General features: G+C 39.1%; 1 protein-coding gene across 1 annotated transcript in view; it reads left to right on the top strand.

Moving 5' to 3' along the window:
• LOC149820665 (lon protease homolog, mitochondrial-like) overlaps nucleotides 1-12,107 on the top strand; it is a 57,582-nt gene that overhangs the window by 16,390 nt on the left and 29,085 nt on the right. The window contains exons 7-8 of the mRNA XM_089983445.1: nucleotides 9,270-9,368; nucleotides 12,033-12,098. Coding sequence (XP_089839571.1) covers nucleotides 9,270-9,368; nucleotides 12,033-12,098 — 165 coding nt within the window. The remainder of the gene's footprint in view (nucleotides 1-9,269; nucleotides 9,369-12,032; nucleotides 12,099-12,107) is intronic.

A 12,107-nucleotide genomic window follows, 5' to 3' on the forward strand; every position in this document is an offset into this window, starting at 1 on the left:
GGTTGCTAGGTCGTCGCCCAGAAGCGACGCGTCACACCGGCGCCCGGGTGTGATGTCAAATAGGCAAGGGTTCCCTCACTTTATTGGACGGGTGGGGGTAAAGAAGTTAGTCCAAGACCATAAAATTAGGTTAGCCACTTGGAACATAGGGTCTTTAACTGGTAAGTTGGTAGAGTTAGTAGATGTTATGTGTAGGAGAAAGATTGATATTTTATGTCTACAAGAGACCAAATGGGTAGGTGAGAAAGCTAAAGTGATAGAACCTTGGGGATATAAGATTTGGTATACAGGAATAAATAGGAATAGGAATGGAGTAGGGATTGTTATGAGTCGTCAGTTTATAGATAATGTAGTTGAGGTCCGTAGGAAGGGTGATAGAATTTTACTTATTAAATTAGTATTAGGTACGGATATTATTAATATTATTAGTGTTTATGCACCTCAAGTAGGTTTAGATGATTCCATTAAGCATCAATTTTGGGAAGATTTAGATGGAGTAGTACAAGAGACATCTTATGGAGAAAAACTTTTCATCGGCGGTGACCTTAATGGACATGTAGGCATTAGTAGGGATGGATTTGAGAATATCCATGGAGGCTATGGTATAGGAGAAAGAAATGAAAGTGGAGAAAGGATTTTAGATTTTTGTTTGTCCTATGATATGATCTTAACAAACACTTGGTTTAGGAAGAGGGAGTCTCACCTAGTAACATTTAAAAGTGGGGTTAATACGAGTCAGATAGATTTTTTCCTACTTAGAAAGAGAGATAGGGGTTGTTGCATCGATTGTAAGGTTATACCAGGAGAAAGTGTAGCTACACAACATAGAGTCTTAATTTTAGATCTTAGAATTAGACAATGCCACAAAAGGGATAGACATAGGATAGATCCTAGAATTAAGTGGTGGGCACTGAAAGGAGCTAAACAAGGAATGTTTGTAGAGCAGGTAGTTAAGGAAGTTGATTGGTGTCTCGAGGAGGATTCAGAATCAATGTGGAATAAGATAGCGGGTGGTATGAGAAAAGTAGCTAAGGAGGTATTGGGTGAGTCTAAAGGCGGTGCACCACTAGGTAAGGATACATCATGGTGGAATGAGGATGTCAAATTAGCTATTAAGGTTAAAAGAGAGTGTTATAGAAATCTAAGTAAGAGTCGTGATAATGAGAATTTGGAGAAGTATATGATAACAAAGAAGGAAGCTAAAAAAGTTGTTCGAAACGCGAGGGCTAAGGTATATAAGGAGGTTTATGACAAGTTGGATACCAAAGAAGGCGAGAAGGATATTTATAGGCTTGCAAAGATGAGAGATAGGAAATCGAAGGATTTGGGTATGGTTAGATGTATCAAAGATGAAACGCAAAGGGTTTTAGTCAAAGATGAGGAGATTAAGGAGAGATGGAAAGATTATTTTGATAAGCTATTTAATGATAGTCATGCTCAAGATCTTGGAGACTTCTCCATTCATTTTTATGAGATAAATCGTGACTTCATGCGCAAGATTCAAAAGAAAGAAATTGCAGAGGCTTTGAAGAAAATGAAATCAAGAAGGGCAGTTGGCCCAGATGGTATACCTATCGAGGCTTGGAAATGCTTGGGAGAGAAAGGTTTAGAATGGTTGACAAATCTTTTTAACTTGATTTGGCGAACAAATAAGATGCCTAATGAGTGGAGGAAGAGTACTTTGGTGCCTTTATATAAGAATAAGGGTGATATACAAGATTGCACAAACTATCGTGGTATAAAACTCATGAGTCATACTATGAAACTTTGGGAGAGGGTGATTGAGTCTAGGTTGAGGAAGGTTGTCATGATATCGGAGAATCAATTTGGTTTTATGCCTGGAAGATCAACTATGGAAGCTATACATCTTCTTAGACAACTTATTGAAAGATATAGAGAGATGGACAAAGATTTGCATATGGTTTTTATTGATTTAGAGAAGGCATACGATAGAGTACCTAGGGACGTTCTTTGGTGGACAATGATGAAGAAAGGTGTTTCTCTCAAGTACATTAGTATAATTAAAGATATGTATGAAGGAGTAGTAACCAATGTCCGCACTTGTGGAGGGGTGACAACCAATTTTCCGATAACGGTTGGGTTACATCAAGGATCTGCTTTAAGCCCTTTCCTATTTGCGATAGTGATGGATGAGCTTACGAGATCAATTCAAGAAAATGTACCGTGGTGTATGTTGTTTGCTGATGATATTGTTTTGATTGATGAGTCTAGAGCTGGGGTTAATGCTAAGTTAGAATTATGGAGACAGACATTGAAAGCTAGAGGTTTTAAGTTGAGTAAGAGTAAGACTGAATATATGGAATGTCGGTTTAGTAAGCAACGAAGTAGCGATGGGAGTGTAGTGAAGCTTGGTGAGCAAGATATACCGGTGAATGATTATTTCAAATATTTGGGATCCATCATTCAAAAGTATGGAGAAATTGATGGAGATGTAAATCATAGGATAAAGGTTGGGTGAATGAAATGGAAAAGTGCTACTGGAGTGCTGTGCGATCGTAGAATGCCATTGCGGTTGAAGGGAAAGTTTTATAGGACGACTATTAGACCCGCTTTACTATATGGTACGGAATGTTGGGCTGCCAAGAGACATCATATTCAAAAAATGAGTGTAGCTGAGATGCGGATGCTTAGATGGATGTGTGGAAATACAATAAAAGATAAGATTCAGAACGAAGAGATACGTAAGAAGGTAGGTGTTGCACCCATTGAAAATAAGATGCGAGAGAATCATTTACGGTGGTTTGGACATATTCGGCGAAGGCCTAATGATGCTCCAGTTAGAAGGTTGGAGAAATGGGAAAATATATTAGTTAAAAGAGGTCGGGGTAGGCCTAGGAAGACTTGGATGGAGATGATAGGAAAGGATATGAATGCTTTGAACCTCACCGAGGACATGGCATTGGATAGAAATGATTGGAGGAAAAGGATTTATGTGGAAGACCCAAAATGAATTTCTTTTTTGGTTCATATCGCTGACCCCAATTGTTTTGGGATGAAGGCGTAGTTGTTGTTGTTGTTTGTTGTATTCAGATTGTATTCTGAATCTCAGATTCAATATATATATTTTCTCAGTTCTTACTTGAATTTTGATTCTTTGAATAAAAGTTGTTAGCCTGTTACTAGTTTAGTTGTTAAATGTTAAATATATATATATATATATATATATATATATATTTTGCCGTGTTGTACCCTCAGTACCCACACCCACACCCGTACCCAGGTGACATAGGTTGTCACATCTCCTCCTACACTGCCAAAATTGAGCACTACCTTTGCATCACCTTCAACATCAGGGTTAGTATCCTTTTGGCTTTAACTAGCCATTTTTGGCACTTTTATCCAACTTGCAGCACTATTAGCACCTTAGTATTCCAATGGCCTCTTTCTGGGCATACTTAGTCTTCACAGGAATAGCTCTTGCATTCATCAAGATTAAATGGTTTTTCCTAATTTTAACCCAAGGAACAGGGGCATATTTTATAAAAGAAGAAAATTGAAACAATATGCCTACAGATACTAACGTTGCCCTATAGAATCCCATATTGTTTAAATCTCCACAAAAATCTGTAAAATGATAAAATTACTTTGAAAATCCATCTAGTGGCCTGCGGTCTATCTGTTAAGAAATCATATTTGGATTGGATCGGATCTTGATCCAATCCATACTACCGCTACCGCTGAAGGCTCACGCGGTGGCATACTTGTAATTTCTTTTAGATTGTAAAGTGTTATAAATAGATCAATACAAAGGGGAATATAATTCGATGCCCTAATCGATCTCTCCTCTCTCCCTATCTCTCTCTATCGAGTCTTCTCGTTTCCCTCACGCATACCAAAATCTCACATGGTATCAGAGCGCTAACTTCTCTGCGTGCTCATCTTCAGATCATGATTCAGCGTCAAGAGCAAGGATCATCTCCAGCGTCAAACAGCGTCAGATCGTGATTCAGCGTCAAACAACGTCAAGAGCAAGGATCTTCAGATCGTGATTCAGCGTCAGATCGTGATTCAGATCGTGATTCCACGTGACTGTAAGTCCATTTCTTAGCGTGATTTCACGAGTTTGTTCCAGCGTGATTCCACGTGACTGTTACTTCATCTCTTCCAAAATTTCTAAACCTTTTCATTCCTGCCGAGAATTTCAATTTTTTTTTACTCTGAATTCCTTCCTTTATTCTGAAAACATAACCTGCCTTCACTGTGTTCCTGCCTTCACTGTGTCCTAATTTTTCTAAACACTAATCTTTCTTAAACTTTACCTTAAATCATTCTATGGCTGCCCTCTCTTCCAGCTTCCTTTCTCAACTTATCTCTCAAAAACTCAATCAAACAAATTATTTGACGTGGAAACGTCAAATCATCCCTTTCATTAAGAGTCATCGACTTTATGGCCACATTGATGGCTCTCTTCCTGCACCACCTAAGTTCAATGTAACCGATGTGAAGAATGCTGCCGGGGAAGTTGAAAGCACATTAACTGAGCTTAATCCGGATTATGATACATGGACGGCACATGATCAAGCCCTTGTTGCTTATATCACATCAACTCTTTCCGATGAAGTGCTCGCCGGGATTGATGATGATCTCACTGCCACGGAGTTGTGGCAATCCTTAGCCACAACGTATTCCCAAATTTCTGAAGCCCGATTCCTCCAACTTAAGAGGCAATTTCAAGATTGCAAGCGTGGTACTAAATCAGTTTTGGAGTTTATGAGTGAACTGAAGAATATTAGTGATCAACTGGCTATTGTGGGACACCCTATTAACGATAAAGACAAAGTTCAACAAGTCCTAAGTGGGTTGGGACATGATTTCGATGTCTTTTGTACTGCCTTAGAGGTATTGCCTTCCCTTCCCTCATTTGAAGATCTCAAGGCAAAACTACTTCAACATGAAGCCAGCAGATTGCAACGTCAGGACTTATTGTCACATGGTCAACACAATGTTCTTGTTACCAACACTTATTCTCATCCAGGGAATCGTGCTAGAGGGTTTCATGTGCAACCAGGCATGGGAAGAGGAATTCTTCCTACTCCTCGGGTCAACACACAGGGCAATATCCCACGGAGAATCCCTACTTGTTTTTATTGTAACAAAAAGGGACACGTAAAGTCTGAGTGTTGGCACAATCCTCAGAACAAAGGCAAAGGTGTTCGACGCGATAACGCGCAGACAAGTTCACATGTGCCAGGCAACTATATTCCTCCAGATGTGCAACACATTCTTATGACTGCTATGTCCAAGATCAATTTTAAACAGAATGAGGAAGGAACTTGGTATGTGGACTCTGGTGCAACAACTCATGTGACTGATAATGCAGGTAAACTTTCTAGTGCTCTCCCTTATTTAGATCAAGGCTCAGTTGTTACAGGAGATGGATCCCATCATAAGATATCTCACATTGGAAATGCACAAGTATCTTTGTCTCACTGTTCTTTACCCTTGAAAAATGTCCTAGTTGTTCCAAATATTAAGAAAAATATTATTTCTGTCTCCAAGCTTATTGATGATTCTAATTCCTCTGTTGAATTTACTCCATCTTCTGTTTATGTCAAGGATGCTCGAACCAAGAAGACATTCGCTGAGGGTGTTCGCAAGGGCAACATGTACGTTCTTGAGGAAGCCCCAACAGTGTCTGCGTCAAGTGTCCCTGTTTCGTCTTCTCCTAGTCCTCATCATGTTGCTTTAACAGAGTATGATAGGTCATTCATTTGGCACGGCCGCTTAGGTCATTGCAGTCATTCTTTTATTCGTGATCTTGTTAATAATGGGCTCATTCCCAAGTCCAGTCTATGTCCTGCCAATAAGTCAGACATGTGCTCAAATTGTCACATTTGTAAGAGCCATGCCTTACCTTTTCAGTTGATAAATAAACGAGCATCCAAATTATTTGAGACAATATATTCTGATGTTTGGGGACCAGCTCCTCTTTCTTCTTCTTCTGGGAGCAAATATTATGTTATTTTTATTGATTCTTACTCTCGATACACTTGGATTTCTTTTATGAAGCATAAATCCGAAGTATTTCATTTGTTTACTCAATTTCATGCCTTAGTCCGCAACAAATACTCCTCTAATATTGTGCATTTCCAATGTGATGGTGGGGGAGAATTTATCTCAAAAGAATTTACTGAGTACTTACTAAATCATGGGATCACTAGACAGATTTCCTGTCCACATACACCTCAACAAAATGGCATAGCAGAAAGAAAACACAGACATATAGTTGAATCTGCACTAAGCATGATACATAATACTGGCATCCCCATGACTCTTTGGACTGAAGCTTTCCATACTGCCGTATATATCATCAATCGTTTGCCATTGTCATTACTTGAAGGAAACTCCCCATATTTCCTTTTACATCATGAACACCCTGATTACAATGTGCTACGAGTTTTTGGGTGTATTTGTTATGTTCATGTTGATGTCTCCTTACGAAACAAATTTCAGGATCGGGCCATTATGTGCAGATTTATTGGTTATTCTGACAGTCATAAAGGGTATAGATGTTACAATCCCAAAACTGGGCGTGTACACATTTCCCGGCATGTTGTTTTTGATGAGCTTAGATTCAAGGATTCGCCAGACACATTTGTGGAATCCAATGCTGATCCTCAGTCCTATGATCCATGGCTAAGTGCTGAAATCCTACCTTCACAAGGGGATCCACATCAATCTTCGGATCCAATATGTCATGACACTCCCTTTGCCTCATCCCAAGTTGATTTAGAATCATCCACATGTGATCCTCGACCACCTGGATATTTTTCAGGGATGACTTATAGTAGAAGGCCTCCTTCTATCCGTGCTCCAGACACAACCAATGTTCTTCCACGCAGATCAGAACGGGTAAGACATCCAATTGACAGGTGGATCAGTTATGACAATTTTTCTTTAGATTTTCAGATCTTTATGACAGAGGTGAACAAAAATGAGGAGCCCAAGAGTTATGATCATGCCTCTCAAGATAGACGTTGGATTGATGCCATGAATGAGGAGATGTCCGCCTTACATGAATGTCAAACTTGGGTCCTTGTTCCTCGACCAGACGGGAAAAATGTAGTGAGTTCCAAATGGGTTTATAAGATTAAATATAGACCTGATGGCAGTGTTGACCGATACAAAGCCCGCCTTGTTGCCAGAGGATTCACTCAACAGTATGGTGAGGATTACGATGAAACTTTCAGTCCAGTTGTCAAGATAGGGACAATACGAGTTATTCTTTCACTGGCAGTATCACATGGATGGCCCTTATATCAGTTGGATGTGAAGAATGCATTTCTTCATGGTTATTTGAAAGAAGAAGTATATATGGAGCAACCTCCAGGGTATGCATCAAGTGATCCTTCTCAATGGGTTTGCAAACTACAGAAATCATTATATGGGCTCAAGCAAGCATCTAGATCGTGGTTTGACAGGTTTTCTCTCCATATTCAGCAGGCCGGCTTCACTCGAAGCGCCCTTGATCATTCTTTATTCTTATATCGGTCAGGTGAAACGGTAACTTGGCTTCTCATATATGTGGATGATATAGTACTCACGGGAAACTCTCCCTCTCATATCACTCATGTTAAAGAGGTCTTGCAAGAGGCTTTTAAAATGAAGGATCTTGGCGAGCTACGATACTTCTTAGGGATTGAACTTGATAGAAAGGATAATGAGATGACTCTCACTCAGCATAAGTATGCTCTTGACATATTAAGCAAGGCAGGGATGTTGCAGTGCAAACCCATAAATACTCCCAGTATTCTTAACTCCAAGTTGCGTACTCTTGATGGAAGTGATGCATATCCCAATCCTCGATTTTATCGAAGTATCGTTGGCATGTTGCAATATCTCACATTTACCCGTCCTGACATAGTATATGCAGTGAACCAGGTCTCTCAATTCATGCATGCTCCCACAAAAGAGCATATGGAAGCAGTTAAGCGAATTTTACGCTACCTCAAAGCTACTATTGGAGATGGCCTTATTTACACAAGGTCTTCAAATGTCCTGGATGGACATCACCTTTGTACCTATACTGATGCTGACTGGGGGGGTGATCCAGATGAGAGACGATCTGTTTCAGGTTATTGTGTTTTTCTTGACTCCAATCTCGTCTGTTGGAGTAGCAAAAGACAACGGGCAATTTGCAAGTCAAGCACAGAAGCAGAATATAGAGCCATGGCTGCCGGCACCGCTGAAGTTGCGTGGTTACGACACCTCCTTGGCGAACTCTTACTACCCATTGCCAACTCCTCCTTCCTTTGTGATAATCAGAGTGCTATTAAAATGGCTTTCAATCCCATTTCTCACAGCCGTACCAAGCACATAGAGATTGATCAACATTTCATTCGTCAAAAGGTTGAAGACGGGGTCATTTCCCCAACATATATTCCTACATCACAACAGGTAGCGGACTTGTTTACCAAAGGACTTACAGGAGAGCACTTCTGGACTTTGAAGAACAAGTTGAGCATGATTCATACCCATGCTCAACTTGAGGGGGGCTGTTAAGAAATCATATTTGGATTGGATCGGATCTTGATCCAATCCATACTACCGCTACCGCTGAAGGCTCACGCGGTGGCATACTTGTAATTTCTTTTAGATTGTTAAGTGTTATAAATAGATCAATACAAAGGGGAATATAATTCGATGCCCTAATCGATCTCTCCTCTCTCCCTATCTCTCTCTATCGAGTCTTCTCGTTTCCCTCACACATACCAAAATCTCACACTATCCTCATGACAATCATCTCAGGTCAAGCCAAACTACCATGGCTCTGATTGGGTCACCAAAGAGGACAATTTGGCAGTGAACAGTGATTGCTTAGTCCATGCACATTCTGTTTCATCTGGGAGCCATCAGCTCCAATACCAAGATTGCTAAGAAACAAAGAGAAAAAGAAAGAGGAAAGCATGAGTGACGATTTGTATTGGTATGTCTATGTTAGAATTGCATCACTAAGATATATGATATATCATTTACATGGTTATAAACTGAAAGACTGAAATAACTTTATAAGAAATTAATATATTACTTAACCACTATTAACATAAACAAGGATAATAGTAACCTTGCTCAATCCCTGTGGTTGAGACCAGGTCTCTTGTTCGGTGGAGTTGTTGGGGATAAGTCATGTTTACTAACCTTGAGCAAAAGTTTCTGATTGATAGTGGCTTGATGGATATGTTTAAATTTGCAAGGTTCTTTTGTAGGTTTTTGGAACTTCTCAAATCCTTTTTCTTGTTCCCTTGCAGCATATTGGTGAATTTAATTATCCAAGGTTGGCCGATTTTGGAGCTGCTCTCTCTGGAGCAAACAAACTGCAATGCCAACAAGTGCTCGAAGAATTAGATGTGAGGCAAACATTTGATATTTTAGATATTTGGTTATAATTCTATTAAGCTTTTGTTACCAAAATATTGCTGTTGTTGTGCACTGATAAGAAACTGTTTGCTGATGTTCTATTAGTGGTTTGCAGTGACTTTGGGAAATATTGTTCTTCTGTGTCCTATCTATTCATGCTTGAGGGTTAAGTACAAGAAAAACTGTAGCAGAAACGTTTTATCATATAGTGTATTGGTTGTGGAAATGGAATAATCATGAACATGCAAATGCCTTTTGATCTGTTGGATGGTTGCTCTTGTGCAAATGTATGCTCAATTTGTAATTTACCAATTCCATTTGTTCATTATTCCTTGGACTTGTTAATTTAAATGTGCGATCTTGCAGTGATTAGATTCTAAAAGGTCTTGATCTTCTCTTCTGTTTCATGGTTTTCTTGTATGTCTTGGTAACTGCTAACTATTGTGTATGAAAATCTTGAACCATGTTGCGACTTTGTTGTGAGATCTGACTTTGCACAGGTTTAATTAATATAGTAATCCAAGAAGATGTAAAAAGACTACATGATCCATGATGTGCATCATGGAAGTTCATTAAAGAGGGAGTAGTGCATACTCTCAATGCCTTTGATATCCTCTTTTGTGAAAAGTAAGTTTGATGGCGTTCTCACCAGGTCATGGTGGCTTACTTTTCAACTGCAAGGATTTGATGGGTGGCTCATTGGGATAGATGGATGGGCAATATGCCCCCCTAGAAACACGTAGTTAGTTTTCTCCTCATACGACTTGAGAAAGAACGATTGAAATTTGTGGATATAAATTGATAGCAAATGGACCCATAAAATCATTATTTAAATTAGATTTTCAGTAATATTTTTGTTCTTTTATTTGTTTTTGGAAAAGATTTTACCGACAATGAAATGCAAAAGAGCTCTTAATTCTGTTTCTTTAGTTGACTTAAAGAATTGTGAAGACAAAGTGATTAGCTTGCATCCTAAAGCTTGCAGATTTTTACCAGTGGTCACAATGTTCTCAATGCCAATTGTGACTGCTCTAGTGTCAATTGTTGTTAATAGTGTTATTTCAGTCTTTTGGACTCTTTTTACTGTTGTATGTTGTCAAGGGCATTTTTGTCCTATTTCTTACTAACCGTTGTAATGGGGTCTATAAAAGACCCACGATAATAATGTGCATGACAAGAAGCCCTCTCAGCCCTATCAAGTTCTCTAGTTCTGCTGTTACAAGGATGAAATGATCATCAGCTGGTTAGAAAGGAAGATAACCCCAAAATGATTGGGACTCGACCTGAACTCCTAGCATAGTCAACAGAAGGACACTTTCTGGAAAAAAAAGGAAGAAGCACTACTAAAAACTGAAAATTAATGGGCCAAAGAAAGCAGAGGACTTAAGAGTGATCCCCTTTGTTGGTGCTCTGCTTGGCATAGGCAATTCATCAAACTGATATCTGCAGGCTCTATTACAATGGATGCACAACAATCCACAGCTATTATGCAAGGATCAAATGTCTTTCCATGCCTTTTATTCTTTTACCTTGTATTCAGATTGGTCCTTGTCATGGACCTAACCTCACTGTATTTTTACTGAAAGCCTTCTTTAGTCCTTCAAAGAGAAAACTATGATCATCTTCTTTATGCTTTCTTTGCTTCATGCTATTTGAGTATATAATGGACTCTCGTTGTCATAAAAAAGAGGAATATGTAAAGAGACGTGAAATGCTATGTTTAGAAGCAATCACTGGACTTTTAAGGACCTTTGCTATATCCATAGCGCTACACAGAGTGTATTCAGTTAAACCCGTATTCTGCTTTTGGAAACATTGGAAGAATCTATTATAGCATACATGTGAAGGAATTTCATCTAGCCTGATCACTGCCCTCTTCTTTTCCAGCCATAATTCACGTGGATCATTCTAAGATTCACGGTATGACCTGATTGCTTGATATGCATCTTGATTCGGGGTGTCAATGGGTCGGGTTTGGTTCGGGCCCAAGTGGAACCAGTCTTGGACCAGATTTTCAGGTATGGTATCGGGTCCGAACTCAGGTCTAATTAGGTCTACTATAAGAGAAACCCAATATGAACTACATGAACCAGACCCGGACCATACTCTGTAAAATAATATTTTTTATCATTTTTATGTTGAAAAATTGCAGGTTTTAGTCGGAACTCGGGTCGGGTCCGGGTCTGGTATACAATTTCAAAAACTATACCCGGGTCCATGTATTAATTGGATCTTCGGGTCCAAACCCGGGTCTTAATTGGGTCTTCTTATTTATCACCATACCCGGACCTTATAGGGTTTGGTGCAGTAAACCAGGCCCGTTGACACCCCTAATCTTGATACTTTCTTTTCTATTTATGTGCTTAGTAATGGTCTTGTTCAGTGAGCATTGGTTGTCTGTATAACTGTGCTTTTTGTCATTCATATTTTCCTTTAAATGTATTTCCACAAGTTTTTGTGAACTTACGTTAGAACTTCATATTGGATCTATGGGAAGATGGATGTTAAACATGATTACTTCTTGAACTTCCAAGTGTTTTAACCTTTATCTGGTATAGATGCTATTGCGTCTATCCTACACTGTTTCTCATTGAATTTTTCTGTTTTCTTTATTTTTTTCTTTAAATATGATATGTAATTTGGCTGCAATTCAGGTGTATAAACGGCTGAGTCTTACATTAGAACTTGTAAAGAAGGAGATGGAAATAAGCAAGATACAGGTAATTCTA

This window comes from Nuphar pumila, chromosome 12 (genome assembly GCF_984573655.1).
Source record: "Nuphar pumila chromosome 12, dmNupPumi1.hap1.1, whole genome shotgun sequence".
Taxonomy (NCBI): domain Eukaryota; kingdom Viridiplantae; phylum Streptophyta; class Magnoliopsida; order Nymphaeales; family Nymphaeaceae; genus Nuphar; species Nuphar pumila.